General features: G+C 40.0%; 1 protein-coding gene across 1 annotated transcript in view; it reads left to right on the forward strand.

Annotated features, from left to right (window-relative positions):
* The window catches only part of trpa1b (transient receptor potential cation channel, subfamily A, member 1b), a 111,136-nt gene extending 91,278 nt beyond the window's left edge, over nucleotides 1-19,858 (forward strand). The window contains exons 22-27 of the mRNA XM_072243021.1: nucleotides 560-689; nucleotides 9,574-9,756; nucleotides 14,427-14,495; nucleotides 14,584-14,694; nucleotides 19,458-19,570; nucleotides 19,657-19,858. Of these exons, the coding sequence (XP_072099122.1) occupies nucleotides 560-689; nucleotides 9,574-9,756; nucleotides 14,427-14,495; nucleotides 14,584-14,694; nucleotides 19,458-19,570; nucleotides 19,657-19,858 (808 nt within the window). The remainder of the gene's footprint in view (nucleotides 1-559; nucleotides 690-9,573; nucleotides 9,757-14,426; nucleotides 14,496-14,583; nucleotides 14,695-19,457; nucleotides 19,571-19,656) is intronic.
* Nucleotides 19,859-26,084: the final 6,226 nt, after the last annotated feature.

Consider the following 26,084-nt stretch of genomic DNA (forward strand, 5'->3'; position numbering starts at 1 on the left):
TAGTGGTTCCAGAGTCCTTTGAGCTGTTCTTAAATACTCCTGATAAAGACATATAAGAGGTCTAAAGATCATTAAATATTTATAATAAGTATCAAATGAAGTTAATTAAAACTGTTAAATTGGCAAAAAAGTTAAAGGCAATGAAATAATGTAAGATAGTTGTATGGAGACATCTAGTGATTGAAGCTATTACCTGTATGAGAGAAAGTTGAGAGACCAAATGGGATGGCCCCCATATCCCAGCCTACGACATCTCCAGGTACACTGACATCCGACTTCTAGAGGAGGTCCAAAGAAAACTGAGCCTCAACCAGTGAGAGGAACAGTTCTCACTGGAAATATTGTATTCCGTCAGCTCGATGATCTCTGAGCACTGGATCATTTGAAATTTAAAACTCAGTTTTCCAGCTAGCAGAGCATAGTTTTGCACAACAACAGCACTGATTCCGGCATCCAGTGATATCATTAATTTCAGTAAATGCAAAGAATATGCACAGTGTTAAATGTCATGGTAATTTTCTGCTTCAGTGCAAATTCTGTGATTGCCTCTTTCTTTCAGATTCGATATTTGTGGGATCTATGTAGTAATGTTTGCAGAGATTCTGAAAACCTTGCTTCACATCATGACCATATTTTTCTTCCTCGTCTTTGCTTTCGGATTGGCCTTCTACATTCTTTTGTATGAACAGGTAGGTGGCCCACTGGTTAGACTCGTAGACAAGGGTAACAATACATAAACACATCATGTTGAGTATGGGTCAGTGAGCAGGATCCATGTAAACCTACTGATACGATATTTTGATATCAACTAATTCAGCCTATAGAATTGGGCGTAATATGAAGTGGGTCATTTGAAGAATTGCTTAAAGTAGTTTAATCTCTCATTTTGGATATAATTTTACTTTTTTCATGTTTTTAAACATTACAGAAATTCTATTTTTCTTATGTTGTGGAATACCATAAGCGCTGCACAGAAAATTTACCAAGAGTATAGTGCACAAAATGCTGGAAGAACTCAGCAAATGAGGCAGCATCTATGGACCATGAATACGCAGTCGATGTTTTGGATCTGTCAGCAGGACTGGAAATGAAGAGGGAAGGTGCCAGAATCAGAAGGCTGGGGGGAGGGAAGGAGAACGAGCTAGAAGGTGATAGGTGAAGCCAGGTGTGTCGGGGAGGACGATGAGGTAAAAAGCTGAGATGTGATTGTTGGAAAAGGTAAAGGAGGAAGATTAGTGGGGTGGGGGGTGAGAATGGACAAAGGAATCACAGAGGGAGCAAGCCCTGCGAAGACAGAAAGTTAAGGGGAGGGTGGGGAGGTAAAGATGAGTTTGGTGGTAGGGTCCCAAAGATGGCATAAGTTACAGAGAATGATGTGTTAGATGTGGTGGTACATGGGGTGGGCGATGAGAACAAGAGGAACTTTATCCCTGTTAAGATGACAGGAAGATGGGGTAAGCACGGATGTCCGGGAAATGGAAAAAATATGAATGAGGGCTGCATCAATAGTGGAGGAAAGGAAACCTCATTCTTTGGAACATGACCCTGACCCCACTCTGCTTGTTTCTGCCTCATACATGAGATCCCAAACCTAATTTTCCAGATAGGCCTATTGTTTCTGCCTGCTGCTGTCCTGCTGTCTCCATACCTTGACTCCATTTTATTCCTCTTGGTTCAATCCCTTCCCACCTCATCCATGACAGTTCACATGCTCTCGATCTCCTCAACAACTTTCAATTCCCTGGTCCTGGTCGCCTTTTTTTCAGCATGGATGTCCAGTCCCTACACACTTCTATCCCCCATCAAGTAGGCCTTAAAGTTATCTTTCTTGACAACAACTAGGCCTTAAAGCTATCTTTCTAGACAACAGACCATTCAGGGCCCCAAAAAGTCCTTCCATGTGAAGCAACGTCACCTGCGAATCCGTTGGGGTCATCTACAGTATCTGGACTTTCCTAGATTGGTGAGACCCATCATAGGTTGGAGGACCACTTTGTCAAGCACCTTCACTCTTATCTTAAAAAAACTAGGATTTCCTGGTGGCAGCCATTTTAATTCCAGTTCCCATTCTCATCCCGGCACGTTGGCCCGTGGCCTCCTCCTTTGCATGATGAGGCCATTCTCAGGTTAGAGGAGCAATACCTCATTTTCCATCTAATTAGCCTTCAACCTGATGGCATGAAATTAATTTCTCCAACTTCCAGTAATTTTTCCTCTTTCCTTTTCTCTCTGCTTTATTTCCCCACTCTGGCAATCCTCTTACCTCTTCTCCTCACCTGCCTATCAGCTCCCTCTGATGCCCATCTTTCTTCCCTTCCTTCCCATAGTCCACTCTCCTCATCTATCAGATTATTTCTTCACCAGCCCTTTACCTCTTCTACCTATCACCTCCCAGCTTCCCACTTTAACCCCCGCTCCCCACCTTCCAGCTTGTACTCCTACCTGTCCTCCATCCTCCTAGTTCTGGCATCTTCCCCATTACTTTCCAATCCTGATGAAAGGTCTCAGCTTAAAAATTTAAAAATTATAAACATGAATTGTCAGAGAATGAGAGCAAAGAAAGCTATTTTCGAGCCTCGATTGACAATGAAAACCCCAACATAATAGTTGGTATTGAGTCATGGCTCAACAACGACATTGTTTCGGGAGAAATCTTTCCCCCCTACTTCCAGGTTTTTAGGAAGGACAGGAAATCTAGTTCCCATGGTGGAGTGTTTATTGCAGTGAAAAATACTCACATAGTTACTGAAGAAAATACCCTGGATTCAAATTGTGAAATAAAGTGGATTAGTATTCATGTTAAAGGTCTAAAACCAGTGTACGTTGGAGCATTCTATTGTCCTCCATCTTCTGATGTTGATTATTTAAAGGAACTGGATTTGTCTCTTTCAAAAATCCCTCAATCAGCTTCTATTTGGCTTCTTGGAGATTTTAATTTGCCTAGTTTGGACTGGGACAGCAGTACTGTCCGCTAAGGGGGCAGTTATGTAGCAGTCAGTAAACTAATCCTTGATATTGTAGCTGATTTTAATTTGACACAAATTGTTAGACATCCAACTAGAGAAAGTAACATACTGGACTTATGTTTTGTGTCAAATCCAGCTTTAGTTGTGAATTACTATGTCACTGCAGGGATTAGCAACCATGATGTTGTTGTTGTGAATGCAAAGCTTACTGTGAAATTAATTAAACCCCCCAAAAGGAAAATATTTCTGTATAGGAAAGCAGATTTTAGTGGAACTTGTTAGTGATTTTGACCAGTCACTAACTAAGGAATATTTATCATCGGTCAGTATTAATACTCTTTGGTCTAACTTCCAAGAGGTCCTTCAAGCAGCAGTTGACAAGTATGTTCCCTCTAAAATGAGCTCTTCCAGGTTTAATTTACCATGGGTAAACCAGTCCACCCGGCGTGCGATACGTAGAAAGCGATGAGTCTATAATAAAGCTAGGAAATCTGGTCATAGTGAAGACTGGCAAAAGTTTAAATCCTTGCGCTGACTTATTGATAGAAACATCAGGAAAGCTCACCATCAGTATGTTAATGAGGTAATAGGTGAGAGCTTAAAGACTGACAACACCAAACCCTTCTGGAGCTTTATTAAATCTACAAGGCAAGAAGTTTTTGGAATTTCTTCTCTCTCATCCCGGGGCCGCATGGTATCTCTTGCTGCAGACAAAGCACAAGCACTTAACCAACAGTTTTGCTCTGTGTTTACAAGGGAAAATTTGAATGAACTCCCCACTTTAGACCCCTGCAATACCCCAGACTTGCCAGATCTCATTATAACTGTAACAGGTGTTAAGAAGCTTCTTGAGGAATTACAGCCTAAGAAAGCACCAGGACCTGATCAAATACCAGCTATGATTGTAAAGAGTTGTGCTTCCAGTCTAGCTTCCGTTTTGCAAAAGATATTCCAGAAGTCTATTGATACTGGGACATTACTAGACGATCGGTTGAAAGCGAATGTTGTTCCAATTTATAAGGGCAAATGTACAAACCTGGGAAATTACAGACCAGTTTCACTCACTTCCATCCCTTGTAAAATTCTTGACCATATTATTCACTGTCACATTATGGACCATCTAGACAGACACAATGCTCTTACTCATCATCAACATGGATTCCGTCAGGGCAGATCTTGTGACACACAACTTGCAGGGTTGATCAACGACCTAGCAAAGATCCTTGACAATAGAAGCCAAGCAGACTTGATCATACTCGACTTCAGTAAGGCTTTTGACACGGTCCCCCACTAGAGCTTGCTACATAAGCTTGAACATGTGGGCATTAACAACAGCCTTCTACATTGGTTAAACATGTTCCTTACCAACAGACAGCAATGTGTGCTTCTTGAGGGGGCCCCAGGGGATTGTGTTGGGACCCTTACCTTTTCTCATTTACATCAACGACTTGCCAAATATAGTCAAGTCCAAAGTCAGACTTTTTGAAGATGACTGCATGATCTACCGTGAGATAAAAAATGACCAAGATGCTCAGCTGCCGCAAAATGATATTGATTCATTATGTCAATGGGAGTCTCAATGGCAAATGTCCTTCAACTCATCTAAATGTTATGCTATGCATGTCAGTCACAAAGTTAAACCAATCAACACGACATATGACATGAATGGACAGATTCTTGAAACAGTCAGGATCTTAACTGGGCATCCCACATCAATCAGATTACACCAAAGCAAATAAAATGCTGGGTATCCTGAGAAGAAACCGCCGCTCATGTAGTAAATCCGTCAAGGACCTGGCATACAAGACACTCGTCCGTCCAAAGCTTGAGTATTGCGTGGCCATATGGGATCCCCATCAAGCTAACAATAAGAAGTCCATCAAAAAAATCCAACACTGTGCTGCTCGCTTTGTGTTAAACAATTACAGCAGGAAATCCAGTGTGACTAACATGCTGTCTGCCCTTCAATGGGATCCAATTGAAAACCGACGTATTAAACTACGGTTAATTTGCATTTTCAAAGAAGTTCACAACATCACTCCATCAAACATCCAAATCCGTCACAGGGTCAGTTTGACTTGACAGCAAACTGGACCTCACATATTGGAAACTCCTTCATTCAATAAGATTTGCTACCAGTACTCCCTCTGCCCAAGATCAACAAGAGAGTGGAATCTTCTGCCACCAGACCTGCGCAGTATTTCTGACATTGATATTTTTAAAGATAGACTCAAACAAATTGATTTAGGGGATATAGTCAAAAAAGCTTATTTTACAATTTAACTCCCACACTGTTCACACCGAATGTGCGTTATAACAGCCGTCCGGCAGTGCTTGCGTAGTACCAACCGGAAGCAGAAGCTGATGCCTGAAATATCAACTGTTTATTTATTTCCACAGATACTGCCTGACACGCTGAGCTCCTCTATCATTTTGTGTGTGTTGTTCTGGATTTCTAGCATCTGCAGAATCTCTTGTGTACCACAAGTACACCTCTTTTTTTTCTCATGTTCAATCTTTACATTATAAGCAGCAGGATTATACAAATATATTTAGTAAATTAAAAAAGCAGGAAACACTGTACAAATTTATAGAAGAGATTGGGGGAAAAAAAACTTTCATTAGTCCCAGCAGATACTTTTATTTATTTTTCTAACATCTTTGTAATAGAGAGTTCTCTGTTTTATATGTCTGAAACTTCTTTCATCTCAGTTCATTAGCTGGGTATCAAAAGATCCCAGGCTTAAAATAGTGTAGGGCAATTTTATACGATAAAAATTTTTAATCTGAAAACTGATTACTAAAAACAAGGACATACATTTATACATAAACTATTTTTTTGGAAATTGTAATGAGGTCCTTCATGAGAATGATGCCATAATACACAGAGACTACCAATGCACATCAACGATGTTTTACTGTTGGTGGGACCATTGATTGACATTGTTGTTCTATTAGTGTTAGCAAAATGTTTAGAAATCATATGATCCTTATGCGTCAGAACAGCCCTTTACCAAAGGCTGAAGGCCTGCTCCAGCATCTTTTAAAGGACCTGTTCTGAGCCACAGTGCAGTATTGCACAAAATTCTTTGCCGGTCCCAATAGTCTTCATCTCCAAAGTAAAGCATCTCCCTTACCTGATGGTGTCCCTGACCACGGCCAGGCCTACTTTCTAGTGCCTGCCTCTGATGGCATGCTTATCAGAGATTATTGGTACTTCGTGGGGAACGAATGTTCTAAGACCTCCATCTTTGACATGAACTTGCTGAAAAATTCATAGCACTTGTGCGATTGTACAACTGATGAGCAGTTGCTGCATGTAATGCCGGGAGGACTGACATTCACTGTTCAAACAATGTATTTTTGTTTTTGCAACACTGAAAATCTCTGAAGCAGAATCATTTAAGAAGCCTTGTTTCAGCAATATTTACTTTTTCTAAATTATTCTTGATATGACAATAAGTATTGTCCTTTGATGGCAATAATTTTCCTCACTGAAATGCTCATTTGTCAATGCTGTGAACAGCTCTGTGTAAAGGGTCTTGGCCCAAAACGTCGATTGTTTATTGCCCTCAACAGACGCTACCTGACCTGCTGAGTTCCTCCAGCATTTTGTGTGGATTACTTAAGACTTCCAGCATATGCAGAATCTTTTGCGTCCAGGTTTATTTGAAAATAGGTAGATTTTTTGAACAAGAGAAAATCTGCAGATTTGCTGGAAATCCAAGCAACACACCCAAATTGATAGAGGAAGCCAGCAGGCCAGGCAGTGTCTATGGAAAAGAGTACAGTCAATATTTCATGCTGAGATCCTTCGGCAGTACTGGTTTGAATGATAAGCAATTCGTGCTTATCTCTGTCCTAATGAGTTAATTCCTGATGAATCAAGGCTTCACGTTACGTTGGTGAAATACTGTACATGTATATTGATTCACTTTAGTTCCAAAAGTAATCATAATCTGTGCAGCAAAGCTGATGCTTTGCACTACATTCCTCAGTATGTTAGCTATTCATAACTATTCATGAATGAATTTACATACAAGTGTTGAAAGAGTATGCAGCTTCAATTTAGGAACAATGCCTAAATATTTACTAAACAACTCTTTTTATTTGCAGATCATTATGGAATGTGGGTGTGTGAATGTGTCTCTAGATATGACAGGCAAATGTGTATGATTTTTTAAAATTGTCATTAGTCATTGTTAGACATCAAAACAACTTGAGTATTTATGTGGTTTCACGATATCAAAAATTCTCAGAGATTTGACAGATGGAATACAGTGTCGGGAAGTGTATAGTCATGTACTTTGGTAGAAGATATAAAAGCATAGACTGTTTTCTAAATGGAGAGAATATTCAGAAATCAGAGTTGCGAAGGGAATCCTCATGCAGGTTGACAGTGGTGAGGAAGACAAATGTGATGTTGGCATTCATTTCAGGAGGACTAGAATGTAAAAGCAGGGATGTAATGTTGGGGCTTTATAAAGCACTGCTGAGGCCTTTTTGGGCCCCTTATCTATGAAAGGATGTGCTGACATTGCAGAGGGCTCTAAGGAGGTTCACAAAAATAATACTGGGATTGAAGGCCTTGCCAGGTGAGGAACTTTTGATGGCTCTGAGCCTCTTCTCAGTGGAATTCAGAAAAATGAGGAAGGACCTCATTGAAACCTATTGAATGTTGAAAGGCCTCGATAGATTGAATGTGGAAAGGACGTTTCCTACGGTGGGAGAATCTAAGACCAGAGGACACAGCCTCAGAATACAGGGTCATCCTTTTAGAATGGTTAATGAAGAGGAAGATCTTTAGTCAGAGAGTGTTGAATCTGTGGAATTTGTTGCCACAGATGGCTGTGGAGACCAAGTAATTGATTAGTCAGGGCATGAAAGGATACGGGGAGAAGGCAGGAAACTGGGGCTGAAAGGGAAAATGGATCAACCGTGATGAAATGGCAGAGCAGACTCGATGGGACAAATGGCCTAATTCTGCATCTATATCTTATGGTCTTGCATAAGGAAGTAGCTCAAGAAATAGTGGATGCATTAGTGATAATTTTTCAAAACTCGTTAGATTCTGGACTAGTTCCTGAGGATTGGAGGGTGGCTAATGTAACCCCACTTTTTAAAAAAGGAGGGAGAGAGAAACCGGGGAATTATAGACCAGTTAGCCTAACGTCGGTGGTGGGGAAACTGCTGGAGTCAGTTATCAAAGATATGATAACAGCACATTTGGAAAGCGGTGAAATCATCGGACAAAGTCAACATGGATTTGTGAAGGGAAAATCATGTCTGACGAATCTCATTGAATTTTTTGAGGATGTAACTAATAGAGTGGATAGGGGAGAACCAGTGGATGTGGTATATTTGGATTTTCAAAAGGCTTTTGACAAGGTCCCACACAGGAGATTAGTGTGCAAACTTAAAGCACACGGTATTGGGGGTAAGGTATTGGTGTGGGTGGAGAATTGGTTAGCAGACAGGAAGCAAAGAGTGGGAATAAACGGACCTTTTCAGAATGGCAGGCGGTGACTAGTGGGGTACCGCAAGGCTCAGTGCTGGGACCCCAGTTGTTTACAATATATATTAATGACTTGGATGAGGGAATTAATTGCAGCATCTCCAAGTTTGCGGATGACACGAAGCTGGGTGGCAGTGTTAGCTGTGAGGAGGATGCTAAGAGGATGCAGAGTGACTTGGATAGGTTGGGTGAGTGGGCAAATTCATGGCAGATGCAATTTAATGTGGATAAATGTGAAGTTATCCACTTTGGTAGCAAAAATAGGAAAACAGATTATTATCTGAATGGTGGCCGATTAGCAAAAGGGGAGGTGCAACGAGACCTGGGTGTCATTATACACCAGTCATTGAAAGTGGGCATGCAGGTACAGCAGGCGGTGAAAAAGGCGAATGGTATGCTGGCATTTATAGCGAGAGGATTCGAGTACAGGAGCAGGGAGGTACTACTGCAGTTGTACAAGGCCTTGGTGAGACCACACCTGGAGTATTGTGTGCAGTTTTGGTCCCCTAATCTGAGGAAAGACATCCTTGCCATAGAGGGAATACAAAGAAGGTTCACCAGATTGATTCCTGGGATGGCAGGACTTTCATATGAAGAAAGACTGGATGAACTGGGCTTGTACTCGTTGGAATTTAGAAGATTGAGGGAGGATCTGATTGAAACGTATAAAATCCTAAAGGGATTGGACAGGCTAGATGCAGGAAGATTGTTCTCGATGTTGGGGAAGTCCAGAACAAGGGGTCACAGTTTGAGGATAAAGGGGAAGCCTTTTAGGACCGAGATTAGGAAAAACTTCTTCACTCAGAGAGTAGTGAATCTGTGGAATTCTCTGCCACAGGAAGCAGTTGAGGCCAGTACATTGGCTATATTTAAGAGGGAGTTAGATATGGCCCTTGTGGCTATGGGGATCAGGGGGTATGGAGGGAAGGCTGGGGCGGGGTTCTGAGTTGGATGATCAGCCATGATCATAATAAATGGCGGTGCAGGCTCGAAGGGCCGAATGGCCTACTCCTGCACCTATTTTCTATGTTTCTATGTTTCTATAAGGAAGGTACAGAGAAAAAAAACTGATGCTTTGTTCTATGTTTGCAGATGGCATACAAAAATCCTTTTCTTTCTCTCTTGAGGATACTTGCAATGATGCTGGGAGATATTAACTACGATGATAACTTTCTTAGAGTATATTTTGAAAAGAAAATGCCATTCCCTGCCCTGACATTCACAATGCTAACAACTTTTATGCTGTTCATACCAATCCTCCTCATGAACTTGCTGGTAAGTCTAAAGGATAGCTTTGTCAACATTAGAACAATTATTACATCTTGAGTGCATTTCAAATGTGATTTTCATTTGAGAATGTCTTCAGATTTGACAAGGCTTTAATCAGAATTAGAATTAGGTCTATTATTGACGTAGGTTATGAAATTTGTTATTACGCAGTAGCAGTACAGTGCAATACATAAAAAATTCTAAGTTACAAGAAATATATTTTTTAAAATGGTACACAAAGTTCATGGACTGTTACAAAATTTGACAGCAGAGCAGAAGAAACTGTTCCTAAAATATTAAGTGTGCATCTTCAGGCTCTTCTGCTTCCTCCCTGGTGGTAGTAAAGAGTAGAGGGCATGTCCTGATAATTAATTTAACTTAAATTCATTTTAATAAAAAACAGAAAATGCTGGAAACATCAAAGGTTCAAGTAGTGTTTCAGGGTGGAGAAACATAGATGTTTCAGATCAAAGAGCCTTTGTAAGAGTTGAAATGTTAACGTCTTGTTCTATAAATGTTGCCTGACCTGCTGGATGTTCCTGGGTTTTTCTGTGTGTTTGTTTTTATTTCAGAATTCAGGCATCTGCAGATCTTGTGATTTTTTTAAAATTAAAATTCACTTTAATTAGTTTTTGACAAATGTGAAGGTGATCAGGTCAGTGAAACCAGTGCAGCAATCTGTTTTTCTGACTTTCATTTTTACATGCATCATTGTTATTAAGCTCATTTTGTTCTCTTTTCATTTCTTTACCCTGGAAATGGCAGGGAGGACATTTTGGTTTTAACAATTGTTTTTAATGCCAAGATAATCTACCTTAATTACATGTTTTTTTTTGAGAAGTGGGACATAAAAATTGTGCTGAAGAAGGTGCAGCTCAACTGGTAGGAAAGTAGTAACACAGAAACACAACAAAAGATGCATGATGCAAAACAGGGTCTGTCTGGCTCATAAGCAACATGTAGATAAATACTGCAATAAAAACACCAGATGTTTGAAATACTTCGGAAGTCAGCAACAATCTGCAAACAGAGGAGAATATGTGTTTCAAATTGACAAACTTCCATCAGAACACTGTCACAGCACAGCCCTTTGTAAACACACAGATCATGCTAATGTATCATCTTGTCCTGTTTGCTATATTCAAGTGATATGTGCACAGTGGAAAATGTGGTGGAAATAGGGATCGGGGCAGAATTCAAGTTTTCACTTGATTTTTAAAGCTTCTCCTGGACCGGGGTAAACTGAAATTTTACAATGGGTCTCACCTTATATTTCTCCTGCTTTCTCAGCCCCTGACTATGTCTTTGCCACTGCCTTAGAACCTTAGCAATAACATAAATTAGTATTATTAGTTTCTCAGCCATGCTGATGCTTTCTTTTCGGCAGGAAATCAGCAAGAGGTGCCGCATTGTAGACAAGTTCCCCTTCATTAGGCTACTAATGTCGTGTCTCTTTTTTGTTCAGGAGGTAAAATGAATGTGGAGACTACCAACTGTCAAATTAGTAACTAAGGGCAGATTCAGGATTTTGGCTAAATGACCAAAGAACTTTTCTATTTTACAGTGTATACTAGAGCATAGAATTCTGTGGTAGGGTTTTTAAAAAATAATTTTAGCATTATTTTCTTTAGTTTGGGGCATTCATATTTGTACAAGTTGGATTGTGAAATCGGGGATGTGTTTTCGCCAGCTGTCAATGTCATAGAACGTAGAATAGTACAGCACAGTATAGGCCCTTCGGCCCACAAAGTTGTGCTGACCCTTAAACCCTGCCTCCCATATAAACCCCTACCTTAAATTCCTCCATATACCTGTCTAGTAGTCTCTTAAACTTCACTAGTGTATCTGCCTCCACCACTGACTCAGGCAGTGCGTTCCATGCACCAACCACTCTCTGAGTAAAAAACCTTCCTCTATTATCCCCCTTGAACTTCCCACTCCTTACCTTAAAGCCATATCCTCTTGTATTGAGCAGTGGTGCCCTGGGGAAGACGCACTGGCTATCCACTCTATCTATTCCTCTTAATATCTTGTATACCTCTATCATGTCTCCTCTCATCCTCCTTCTCTCCAAAGAGTAAAGCCTTAGCTCCCTTAATCTCTGATCATAATGCATACTCTCTAAACCAGGCAGAATCCTGGTAAATCTCCTCTGTACCCTTTCCAATGCTTCCACATCCTTCCTATAGTGAGGTGACCAGAACTGGACACAGTACTCCAAGTGTGGCCTAACCAGAGTTTTATAGAGCTGCATCACTACCTCGCGACTGTTAAACTCTATCCCTCGACTTATGAAGGCTAACGCTCCATAGGCTTTCTTAACTACCCTATCTACCTGTGAGGCAACTTTCAGGGATCTGTGGACATGTACCCCAAGATCCCTCTGCTCCTCCACACTACCAAGTATCCTGCCATTTACTTTGTACTCTGCCTTGGAGTTTGTCCTTCCAAAGTGTACCACCTCACACATTCTCCGGGTTGAACTCCATCTGCCACTTCTCAGCCCACTTCTGCATCCTATCAATGTCTCTCTGTAATCTTCGACAATCCTCTACACTATCAACAACACCACCAACCTTTGTGTCGATTGCAAACTTGCCAACCCACCCTTCTACCTCCACATTCAGGTCATTAATAAAAATCACGAAAAGTAGAGGTCCCAGAACCAATCCTTATGGGACACCACTAGTCACAACCCTCCACTCCGAAAGGACTCCCTCCACCATGACCCTCTGCTTTCTGCAGGCAAGCCAATTCTGAATCCACCTGGCCAAACTTCTCTGGATCCCATGCCTTCTGACTTTCTGAATAAGCCTACCATGTGGAACCCTGTCAAATGCCTTACTAAACTCCATGTAGATCACATCCACTGCACTACCCTCATCTATATGCCTGGTCACCTCCTCAAAGAACTCTATCAGACTTGTTAGACACAATCTGCCCTTCACAAAGCCATGCTGACTGTCCCTGATCAGACCATGATTCTCTAAATGCCCATAGATTCTATCTCTAAGATTCTTTTCCAACAGCTTTCTCACCACAGACGTAAGGCTCACCGGTCTATCGTCAAGTCAAACTGAAGTTTCTAGAAAGTGTTGAGACCTAGAGGCAAAAGAAAATAAAATTTAAAAGTAATAGCAAGAATCCACTGATAGACCGGATGGAAGTTCGCACCCATTTGGTGTGGATCTTGTCCAACTTGTACAAATTACAATAACAAGTAAACAAATAAATATATGGTATAACTATATTTCTTATTGTAATTTATAGTAATTTACATATTGTGCTATACAGCTGCCTCAAAACAAGTGGTGTTGGGACCGCTTCTTTTACATTAAATATGTAAATAGTGTAGATGACGGAATTGAAGGCTTTTTTGAAAAGTTTGCAGACAACATGAAGATAAGTGGAGGGGCAGGTAGTTTTGAGGATACATATAGAGAGGCTACAGACTGACAGACAGATTAAGAGAACGGGCAAGGAATGGCAGATGGAATACGGTGTTGGGAAATGTATGGTCATGCACTTTGGTAGAAGAAATGAAAGGGTTGACTATTTGCTAAATGGAGAGAAAATACAAAAAACTGAGATACAAAGGGACTTATCAGTCCTTGTGCAGGATTCCCTAAAGGTTAATTTGCAGGTTGAGACAAATGCAATGTTAGCATTAATTTCAAGAGGACTAGAATATAAGAGCAAGGACGTAATGTTCAAACTTTGTAAAGCACTGGTGAGGCCTCACTTGGAGTATTGTGAGCAGTTTTGAGCCCTTACCTTAGAAAGAATGTGCTGAAACTTTAGAGAGTTTGAAGGAGGTCCACAAAAAATGATTGCAGGATTGAATGGCTTGTCATATGAAGAGCATCTGATGACTCTCGGCCTGTATAGAGCATAGAACATAGAACAGTACAGCACAGTACAGGCCCTTCGGCCCACAACGTTGTTGATGGGTGACCTAATTGTAACCTATCAAATGGTGAAAGGCCTCGATAGAGTGGATGTGGAGAGGATGTTTCCTATGGTGGGAGAGTCTAAGACCAAAGGACACAATCTCAGAATAAAGGGGCATCTTCTTAGAATAGAGATGAGGAGGAATTTTTTTAGCCAGGGAGTGGTGAATCTGTGGAATTTATTGCCACAGGTAGCTGTGGAGGCCAAGTCTTTATGTATATTTAAAACAGAGGTTGATAAATTCTTGATTGGTCAGGGCATGAAGGGATATAGGGGTAAGGCAGGAGATTGGGGCTGAGAGGAAAAATGACCAGGCACGATGAAATGGCAGAGCAGACTCAATTGGCCAAATGGCCTAATTTGGCTCCTACGTCTTATGGTCTTATATGTCAGTGATAATAAACCTGATTCGGAATCTAAAGCGCTTCCAGATATCTTGTGATGTTAAATACACTATTTACATGCAACCTGTTGTGCATATCTTTGTTCCAATGAGGAGCAACTGAATGAGAGCAAAAAAACCTCAGCAAAATAATTTCAGTTTGTCAGCCGAGTTATTCCTCTTCTGTTACTGTGCGGAGAACAGCGGGAATTCCAACCTGAAAGAGACAAAAACTGCAAATGAAGTATGTTCCTAGAGGAGCAGAAAAACATTGTTAGCAGAGTCTGCTCATCTGATTTTATCAGTGTAAACACTTTCTGTCAAGTGTTTGTTTCCAATTTAGATTGGTTTAGCAGTGGGTGACATTGCTGAAGTCCAGAGAACTGCATCCTTAAAGAGAATGGCGATGCAGGTGAGCCTTTGTGATTCCTTTACGAAAAGGCAAGAAAATACAATACTATCAAGAAAACTTTTTCAATGTCTCCATTCTATTCCTACAGATTTTCCTTCATACCAGTTTGGAGGAGAAGCTTCCCTTTTGGTTTCTTAATAAAGTCGATGAAGTGAAAACAACGGTATATCCTAACAAGCGAAAGACTGGTATTATAAATGTAAGCAAGTAATGGTTATTACCCAACAGCTGCCTGAGGGTATAATGTAATTATACTTAGATGGATTTGCTTCTGGTTTTGAAATGCAAGTTTTTTGATCAAAGCTAATTCATATTGTATAGGATTTATTTACTACAGTAGCCGCTCTTTCTTCTTCTTTTAAGATGATTAAATCCTCATATATTTGTCTGACACTTTGGTTGCATATTCTAATATCTGACTCATGTTAAATTCTGTCTGATGATGCATCTTCAGACATTTTGTGACATTAAATATGCTATTTACATGCAACTTGTTACATATCTTTGTTCCAGTGAAAAGTGATTGAATTAGGAAAAAAAAACCTCAGCAAGATCAATTCAGCTGATTTGTGTTTTGTATATGTTTCTCCTCTGTTACTGTGCAGAGACACAGCAGCAATTCCAACTTCAGAGAAGCAGGAACAGCTTCACAGGATGAATGAAATACGTTTGTAGAGGAGTTCCCTTCACTCTTCCAATTATGTACTATCATCCTCGCCTTACATAAATATTCAGCTATTAAAGATGTGTGTCCATCGTTAATCTAAGTAATAATAATATTAAAAATATGAAATTGTACAGTTCATCTAGCTGAAAGACTTAATGGCTCACAGATCAACTGGGAGATTTCAATGCATTTACTGAAATATGGAGTGCTAAAAAATATCATTTTTTTCTTTTCCAATCTTTTTATTGATATCAAAATGTTAAACATAACATAATATTACTACAAAGCTATTGGGTTTACGTTATTAATAATTAGCATATAAAAATATAAATTCAGTTAGCACACAGATATTAAACCCCCCAAAATCTTACAAAATATGAATACAAATATAATATAAGAAAAAATGTAGAACTAGCATAGAAAAAGAAAAGAAAAAAAACAAAATACCCCCCAAAAAACTAAACTAAACAATACTAAGCAACTAAACTAAGAAAAAAAAGACATGGGCTGTTGTGTAACGTCAAATAGGACCATTAGTGTCATTAACTCTTCATATATTTAAAAGTAATAGAATAGGTTTGGAAAAGGTCAAATTACATCATATGGAAGTGTTGAATAAATGGCCTCCAGGTCTTTTTGAATTTAATAGAAGGATCATAAATGACACTTCTAATTTTTTCTAAATTTAAGCACAACATAGTTTGAGAGAACCAATGAAATATAGTGGGAGGATTAATCTCTTTCCAATTCAGCAAAATGGATCTTCTAGCCATTAATGTCACAAATGCAATCAACCGACGAGCTGAAGAGGTTTGATGAATTGGTTCTATCATTGGTAAACAAAAAATTGTCGTAATAGGGTGAGGTTGTAAATCAATACTCAAAACAGTTGAAATAATATCAAAGATATCTTTCCAATATTTTTTCAAAAAAAGACATAACCAAAATATATGAGTTAAAGAAGCTATCTCAGAGTGACATCTATCACATACAGGATTTATATGAGAGTAATAACGAGCTAATTTATCCTTAGACATATGGGCCCTATGTTCTACTTTAAACTGTATCAGCGCATGTTTAGCACATATAGAGGATGAATTAACTAATTGAAGAATTTGGTCCATTTTTCAATAGGTAAAGTAAGCTTTATGATTATGATTATGAGGACACGCAGTCCCCTTTTATTGTCATCTAGTAATGCATGCATTAAGAAATGATAAAATGTTTTTCCAGAATGATATCACGAAAACACATAACAAACTGACTTAAAAACTAACAAAAACCACATAATTATAACATATAGTTACAACAGTGCAAAGCAATAGCGTAATTTGATAAGAACAGACCATGACACAGTAAAAGTCTCAAAGTCTCTCGAAAGTCCCATCATGAGAAAGGATCTAAAAAGCGTGGATTGGGACAGGTTGCTCTCTGGCAAGGATGTGATCGGTAGGTGGGAAGCCTTCAAAGGAGAAATTTTGAGAGTGCAGAATTTGTATGTTCCTGTCAGGATTAAAGGCAAAGTGAATAGGAATAAGGAACCTTGGTTCTCAAGGGATATTGCAACTCTGATAAAGAAGAAGAGGGAGTTGTATGACATGTATAGGAAGCAGGGAGTAAATAAGGTGCTTGAGGAGTATAAGAAGTGCAAGAAAATACTTAAGAAAGAAATCAGGAGGGCTAAAAGAAGACATGAGGTTGCCTTGGCAGTCAAAGTGAAGGATAATCCAAAGAGCTTTTACAGGTATATTAAGAGCAAAAGGATTGTAAGGGATAAAATTGGTCCCCTTGAAGATCAGAGTGGTCGGCTATGTGCAGAACCAAAGGAAATGGGGGAGATCTTAAATAGGTTTTTTGCGTCTGTATTTACTAAGGAAACTGGCATGAAGCCTATGGAATTAAGGGAAACAAGTAGTGAGATCATGGAAACCGTACAGATCGAAAAGGAGGAGGTCCTTGCTGTCTTGAGGAAAATTAAAGTGGTTAAATCCCCGGGACCTGACAGGGTGTTCCCTCAGACCTTGAAGGAGACTAGTGTTGAAATTGCAGGGGGCTGGCAGAAATATTTAAATTGTCGCTGTCTACAGGTGAGGTGCTGGAGGATTAGAGAGTGGCTCATGTTGTTCCGTTGTTTAAAAAAGGATTGAAAAGTAATCCGGGAAATTATAGGCCAGTAAGTTTAACGTTGGTAGAAGGTAAGTTATTGGAGGGAGTACTAAGAGACAGAATCTACAAGCATTTGGATAGACAGGGACTTATTAGGGAGAGTCAACATGGCTTTGTGCGTGGTAGGTCATGTTTCACCAATCTATTGGAGTTTTTCGAGGAGGTTACCAGGAGAGTGGATGAAGGGAAGGCAGTGGATATTGTCTACATGGACTTCAGTAAGGCCTTTGACAAGGTCCCGCATGGGAGGTTAGTTAGGAAAATTCAGTCGCTAGATATATATGGAGAGGTGGTAAATTGGATTAGACATTGGCTCAATGGAAGAAGCCAAAGAGTGGTAGTAGAGAATTGCTTCTCCAAGTGGATGCCTGTGACTAGTGGTGTGCCACAGGGATCAGTGCTGGGTCCATTGTTATTTGTCATCTCTATCAATGATCTGGATGATAATGTGGTAAATTGGATCAGCAAATTTGCTGATGATACAAAGATTGGAGGTGTAGTAGACAGTGAGGAAGGTTTTCAGAGCCTGCAGAGGGACTTAGACCAGCTGGAAAAATGGGCTGAGAAATGGCAGATGAAGTTTAATACAGACAAGTGTGAGGTATTGCACGTTGGAAGGACAAACCAAGGTAGAACAAACAGGGTTAATGGTAAGGCACTGAGGAATGCAGTAGAACAGAGGGATCTGGGAATTCAGATACAAAATTCCCTAAAAGTGGCATCACAGGTAGCTAGGGTCGTAAAGAGAGCTTTTGGTACATTGGCCTTTATTAATCAAAGTACTGAGTATAAGAGCTGGAGTGTTATGATGAGGTTGTATAAGGCACTGGTGAGGCCGAATCTGGAGTATTGTGCTCCGTTTTGGTCACCAAATTACAGGAAGGATATAAATAAGGTTGAAAGAGTGCAGGGAAGGTTTACAAAGATGTTGCCGGGACTTGAGAAACTCAGTTACAGAGAAAGGTTGAATAGGTTAGGACTTTATTCCCTGGAGTGTAGAAGAATGAGGGGAGATTTGATAGACGTATATAAAATTATGATGGGTATCGACAGAGTGAATGCAAGCAGGCTTTTTCCACTGAGGCAAGGGGAGAAAAAAAACAGAGGACATGGGTTAAGGGTGAGGGGGGAAAAGTTTAAAGGGAACATTAGGGGGGGCTTCTTCACACAGAGAGTGTGGGAGTATGGAATGAGCTGCCAGACGAGGTGGTAAATGTGGATTCTTTTTTAACATTTAAGAATAAATTGGACAGATACATGGATGGGAGGTGTATGGAGGGATATGGTCCGTGTGCAGGTCAGTGGGACTAGGCAGAAAATGGATCAGCACAGCCAAGAAGGGCCAAAAGGCCTGTTTCTGTGCTGCTAGTTTCTATGGTTCTATGGTTTCTATCTCACGCAGACGGTAAACATCCAGCGCCGCCAACTTGCTGGTGCAGCATCCTGGAAGCATCTGACTACAGTCCGACTCCGAGTCCGTCCGAAAAACTCCGAGCTTCTGACCACCTCCCGACACTGAGCACTGCACACCATCTCTGCCAAGCGTTCCGACCCTGGCCCCAGCGACAGACAATACGCAAAGCCAAGGATCTGGGGCCTTCGTCTCCGGAGATTCTCGATCGCACAGTAGCAATGGCAGTGAAGCGGGCATTTCAAAAGTTACTCCCGATGTTCCTCTGCGCTTCTCACGGCTGTCTCCATTGTGCACGACACCCCTAGTTACACATATCAATATCATTCAGAATGGCCGCGCACGCTGCGTCACGCCACTATCTTCTCCTCCCTCCAAGTTCCCTTTCCCAATCATTCTTAATCTTATTAGACAAATCTGGACATATTTTCATAATTATATTATAAATGGATGCTATTACACCTTTCTGAAAAGTATTTAAATCTAAAATTTTTTCCAAAATATTCGTTGGATATAAATTCGGAAAGGTAGGAAGAGCAGTATTTAAAAAGTTTCTAATCTGTAAATATCTAAAGAAATGGGATCTAGGCAAATTATATTTATTAGATAATTGTTCAAAGGACATGAAACAATTATCCAAAAATAGATCACAATATTGTAATATACCTTTGGCTCGGCTAAAAAATATCAATTGGTAAAATTCATGTTTATCTTTCAGTCTTTCCTACAGAGGTTTTCAGAATCACAAAACAACGAAACGCGCTCTGAAATGAACAATCAGGCAACTGATCTCAAAAAGCTTGAATTACAGTTGGAGAAGCAGAAATACAGGTGTGTAATTGTTTTAAAATAATTCAGATGTTGTCCCTTTGTATTATTATGCTGCACTTATTCCTTTCAATTTGTTAAACCTGCAGGTTGAAGGACATTGAAGCCTCCGTTCAGAAACAATATGAACTGCTTGTGCTCATAGTTCAGAAGATGGGAATTTCTTCCGAGGTAGAAGACAGGGACCAAGATGAATATTCATGCTACATCAAAGCTAAAAGACAGCGTTTTAAGAAGGCTGGAAGCAAGTGGGATCTTGCATTGAAATCAGTGCAATGCACTCAGAAATAATCATCCTCTTGTTCGTTTACCCTTGGTAACAAACCTGAGTATAAAGGCACTTAATATGTTGGTGCTGCAATATTACTTTTAACTGTACATCTTTTGTTGGATAAAAATTAAAGCAGGAAGCTTTAAACCACACTGACGTCGAAAGCTCTGATATATTTAGTGCTCGTTAAATGTATGCATTCTTATTGCATTTGTTTTGGTTGTTGCAAAGTATTAACAATACTTTATGAATCTGCATGGAGCCTTGTGGTATTGCTTACAGGGATTATATCTATCAAAGTAAATAAGGTTATCCAAAATTAATATTAAAAGTGAATCGAATGGTGTGATGTGACAGAGACACAGAGATTGCAGATACTGGGATCTGGAGAGAGAGAAATCTCTAGAAACCCAATTGGTTAAGCAGCAGCTGTGGGAGTAAAGGGATAGTCAATAACTTGGGTCAAGGCATTCAATCAGGATTGCCTTAACAATATGCTAAACATTATAACGTTAGAAATACTGTATGTATTATATGCACCTTGTACACAATCGAATTTGGTTTTTTTTTGATATTGTGGCAACTTATGTCTAGAAGATATTTAAATAGAAGTATTATAGAGGAATGGGGTGACTTTCCGTCAAGGTAATTGATAGTGGATTCACAACAAGAGGTTTATAATCTTGGAAAAACAGCATCAACTGAATCCATTCCTTGATTATCAGAACCATTAAGGAAAAGAACAATGTAACTGTGATTATAGCAGTTTGTTAACTAATTAGGCAAAATTAATTCTAGGAAACATTTGAAATATCAGGCAATTCAGATGATTTGACTATACATCTTGATGAGTTAAGTGAAGAGAGGTTTCAAAATAAAATTATATCTAAGTGTGGACGTATGTTCATTAACTTAAGTTTGTTCAATAAATATCCAAATATTTATCTCGAATGTGTTTCCTGTGGCTTTTTTGGTTCAACATGGGAACAAGCTCTGAAATTTAGCCAATCAGATCAGAGCTGATTTTTACCTAAGCTCCATTTGTCTGCTTTTGTTCTGTGTCCCTTGATACCTTAACAATTCAAAAATATCTTGATTTCCATCCTATTGATTTGAGTTAATCCAGCCTCCAGAGTTCCATGTTCTCACTAAACACGTGAAAATGTTATTCCTGATTTTAAGATTGTCACTTTTTGATCTGGGTTTGCTCACCAACAGAAATGATTTTTTTCTGATATGCGCCTTGAACTTCCGATGTCATAATTAATAAAGTTTTAAAATTTTACATCTTAAAATTCCTTGATAAACCCAGATTTTGACATTTCAATCTGTAGATCATGAGTACGCATGCTATTAGAGTCACTGAGTCAAGCATCATGGAAACGTGCCTTACAGCCTAACTTGTTCATACAGACCAGTGGGCATCTGTCTGCATTAATCTCCTCTTCCAAGACTTGGTACATAGCCTTCTATGCGTAGAGTGATCTAAGTGCTCATTTAGACACCTTTTAAATGTTGTTGAGGACACTACTTTCACCATTTTCGCTGGCAGCTCATTCCAGGTTTTCAACACTCACCGGGTAAGAGATCTCTTACAACTGTCTTTAATCTATGTCTTCTGGTTCCATTCACCTCTGATAAGGGGAAAAGATTCCTACAGCCAGCCTTATTTAAAACTGCTCACAATTTTACAGATCACAAATAAGAGAAAATCTGCAGATGCTGGAAATGCAAGCAACACCCACAAAATGCTGGAGGAACACAGCAGGCCAGGCAGCATCTATGGAAAAGAGTACAGTCAACATTTCGGGCCGAGGCCCTTCAGCAGGTCCGAAAGGTCGACTGTGCTTTTTTTCCATAGATGCTGCCTGGCCTTCTGAGTTCCTCCAGCATTCTGTGTGTGTAACATAATTTTACAGAATTGTGCAAAAGTCTTAGGCATGTGTTAAACAATTCTGTAAAGAGAAGATGCTTTCAAAAATAATGAATTGGAAAGTTTCCAAATATCAAAATATTTACTATAAAGAGAAGTAAAAGCTTTGGTTTTTTATAAGAAAATTGGCTGGTAGGTTGTTCCAAGCATTTTGGTGAACTTGTCATAGTTCTTCTGCAGAGTTTGCTGTCTTACTTGCTTCTCTTCCCCAGATAATCCTAGACAGATGTTGAGATCAGGGATTAATAAAGCCCATACCATCTGAAACTATATGAAAAATCTAGGCTGTCCAAGACTTTTGCACAATAATGTATATAATAATGTCTTCTTAACCACTCGACTCAAGGGAAAACAGACCTAATCTCTCCAGTTTTTCCTTGCAAAATACTCCATCCCAGGCTACATTGTGGTGAATCTCCTCTGCACTCTCTCCATTGCTAACACATTTTTCTTACACTGTGTTGGCCAGAACTACACACAGTACTACAGCTGATGTCTGACTGGTGTTCTAAATAATTGGACTGTAATCTCCCTGCTGTTGTATTCAATGGCACAACTAATGAAGTCCAGCATCCTATGCATTTTCTCAATAATATTATCAATGTTCACTGCTGTCTTCAAAGATCTTTTGATCTTCACACCAGATTACCTCTGCTTCTTAATACTCCCTAGGAACTTAGCTTTCTTTAGACTTTGAAGGCCACTTTCAAGTTGGAGCAGAAGATAAAGGCCTAAATTAGTGCTGTCATTTCTATGTGTATTACACATTGCCTAGGGTAGATACAGGGAAAATGACAAGCAATGTTTTTTGACACTAATTTCATAAAATTCCCCTCTATCTTTCAGGCACAGATTTTGAGGTTCAGACATCAAGGTAGTTGCTACTCAGAAGATTAAGGGGTGCTTTGGTGTTAATTTTCAGAGGCATTCACCTTCCTCCAAGTAGCTGTTTACTCTAAATTTGCTTCTTTGCTATTGGTACCCCACCTTGGTCTTCAGCCAGTCTCTATTATTGACTTGATCTCCTTTCAATGCTTTTCTCCACACAATTCTCTTTTCCACTCTCCCCTCCCCTCACCACCTCATACAATCCTCACTTGAACCCTATCACTCTGCAGCACTGGGAGATTGAAAAAGCATAGCCTATCCATCAAGAACAGTGCCTTACATTCCATGAACTAAGATACTGTAGGCATGTTAACAAGATAATGAGGAGGATGCTAAGAGGATGCAGGGTGACTTGGATAGGTTGGGTGAGTGGGCAAATTCATGGCAGATGCAATTTAATGTGGATAAATGTGAAGTTATCCACTTTGGTAGCAAAAATAGGAAAACAGATTATTATCTGAATGGTGGCCGATTAGCAAAAGGGGAGGTGCAACGAGACCTGGGTGTCATTATACACCAGTCATTGAAAGTGGGCATGCAGGTACAGCAGGCGGTGAAAAAGGCGAATGGTATGCTGGCATTTATAGCGAGAGGATTCGAGTACAGGAGCAGGGAGGTACTACTGCAGTTGTACAAGGCCTTGGTGAGACCACACCTGGAGTATTGTGTGCAGTTTTGGTCCCCTAATCTGAGGAAAGACATCCTTGCCATAGAGGGAATACAAAGAAGGTTCACCAGATTGATTCCTGGGATGGCAGGACTTTCATATGAAGAAAGACTGGATGAACTGGGCTTGTACTCGTTGGAATTTAGAAGATTGAGGGGGGATCTGATTGAAACGTATAAAATCCTAAAGGGATTGGACAGGCTGGATGCAGGAAGATTGTTCCCGATGTTGGGGAAGTCCAGAACGAGGGGTCACAGTTTGAGGATGGGGGGAAGCCTTTTAGGACCGAGATTAGGAAAAACTTCTTCACACAGAGACTGGTGAATCTGTGGAATTCTCTGCCACAGGAAACAGTTGAGGCCAGTTCATTGGCTATATTTAAGAGGGAGTTAGATATGGCCCTTGTGGCTACGGGGGTCAGGGGGTATGGAGGGAAGGCTGGGGCGGGGTTCTGAGTTGGATGATCAGCCATGATCATAATAAATGGCGGTGCAGGCTCGAAGGGCCGAATGGCCTACTCCTGTACCTATTTTCTATGTTTCTATGTTTCTATAACTCAAAATAGTGTTGTGGGCCAGGTTTGAACTAGGAACTATTGTCTGAGTCTCTGTTTTATCCAGGGGTATCCAAACATCTTTTTAGTTGAGCCTTTCTGTCATGGTGTTGTCACTACAAAAATGGCTTGGCATCTAGAGAATAATCTAGTGAATCTCCACCCACAATGAACTTTTGGTATTTTACTTAATTTGCTTTCATCTTAGTTTGTGTTCAGTTTTATTTTTTAACTTTCACTCTACTTTCTCGATGTGGATCAGATCACTAGTAAATAATCTGAAACTAAGGAAACAGAGTTACATGGTTAAACTTACTCTGTGTGTGACCTGGTTTTATATAACCAGTTCTGAGTTGTACTGGTTTATATTTTATGTAGTATTTCATAGCTTTTGTACTCTGGTTTCTGAGTGTGCAAAATATACATTGTATATAAAGATCCTAAATAATTTCAAAAGCTTGGAAGTTGCTATTGATGAGTTGCAGATCCACCCAAGGTCTGTGTTGATCCTGGATGTTTTTACTGGCAGACTGTCCAAGGGAGTTTATAATCTTGTCAGCGATGTTCACCTCTATCCTGACCTCACACAGAGCCAATTTTCTCCAAAGGCAACTTACTCGTATAAATGTCGCATTAATTCTTACAGAACTGCAGAACCCACACACAGCACAGAGGAAAATTAAGAATAAAGGCAATTTATTTGGCATGTGCCCCAGTTTATAAGAGACAATATATGGCTCAGAATGCTGATATTTCAGTGATTCCAAACTAGAACATATTTTTCTTGCATTTATTGAAAAGAGCTTTGTTTTCAAACGTTCAGTGGAGCTTAAGATCATAAGACCATTATGATAGTTAAGTCTTATAGAATGTTATAATGTTCTATTTTTTAAATATTTATTTATTCTACTGACAAGACATAATGAGATTGAGCAAATATATTTTGAAATATGCATTTAAATGATACTGACAGAGAAAATCTTATACATTGAGGAGCCTGAAGGGCCCCACTGCCAACTTTGCTTCAGATTTACTGAGAAACTGTACATAGAGTGTCTTAGCTTTATCACCAAGTTGTCACTGAAATGCTTGAAGGAACTCAGCAAGTCAGGCAGCATCTATGGGTAAAAAGATTCAACGTTTTGGCCCGAGACCTTTCATCAGGACTGGGAAAGAAGTGGGAAGAAGTCAGATGAGAAGCTGGGGAGAGGGTAAGAAGTACTGGCCTGCAGGTGATATGTGAGGCAAGCTGCAGGGAACGTGGATGGTTGGGTGGGTGATGAAGTAAGAAGCTGGTGGGGGGAAGGGGCGAGATATGTGAAAGAGGTAGGGGGCTGAAGAAGAAAGAATCTAATAGGAGAGAACCGTGGACCATGGAAGAAAGAGGAGGAGGAGGGGAATCAGAGGGAGATGATGGATATGTAAGGAGAAGAGAAAATGTGAGAGAGGAACCAGAGAGGGGAATGGAAACATAGAAACTAGAAAACCTGCAGCAAAATACAGGCCCTTCGGCCCACAAAGCTGTGCCCAGCATGTCCCTACCTTAGAACTACCTAGGCTTACCCATAGCCCTCAATTTTTCTAAGCTCCATTTATCCATCCAGGAGTCTCTTAAAAGGCCCTATCATTTCCGCCTCCACCGCCACCACCGGTAGCTCATTCCACGCAATCACCACTCTCTGCCCAAAAAACATACCCCTGACATCTCCTCTGTACCTGCTTCCAAGCACCTTAAAACTATGCCTTCTCGTGCTAGCCATTTCAGGCCTGGGGAAAAGCCTCTGACTATCCACACGATCATCATCTTGTACACCTAAAAAAAAGAGAAAGGGAGTGAGTATAAATTACTGAAAGTTAGAGAAATTGATGTCCATGCCATCACGTTGGAGAGAACCCAGACAGAATATGAGGAATTGCACTTCCAACCTGAGTATGGTCTCCTCATGACAGTAGAGGAGCTACGTCACACTCCACAACCACAAACCCATTACCAGCTATCCCAAGAAAAAAAATGAATGCTCAAAGAACTTAGTGGGTCAAAATTTAAAACTTTGATTCACACCATGTGTTTCCACAAATGCTATTTAATCCACTGATTCTTATAGTGTTCTGTTTTGTGTTCCAGATTGTAGCATCTGCAGTCTATTTTGTCTTCCCACATTTCTAACAACAGCTAATCTATGAACCTTGCCCGCACCTCAATAT

This window comes from Mobula birostris, chromosome 1 (genome assembly GCF_030028105.1).
Source record: "Mobula birostris isolate sMobBir1 chromosome 1, sMobBir1.hap1, whole genome shotgun sequence".
In the NCBI taxonomy this organism is placed as follows: Eukaryota; Metazoa; Chordata; class Chondrichthyes; order Myliobatiformes; family Myliobatidae; genus Mobula; species Mobula birostris.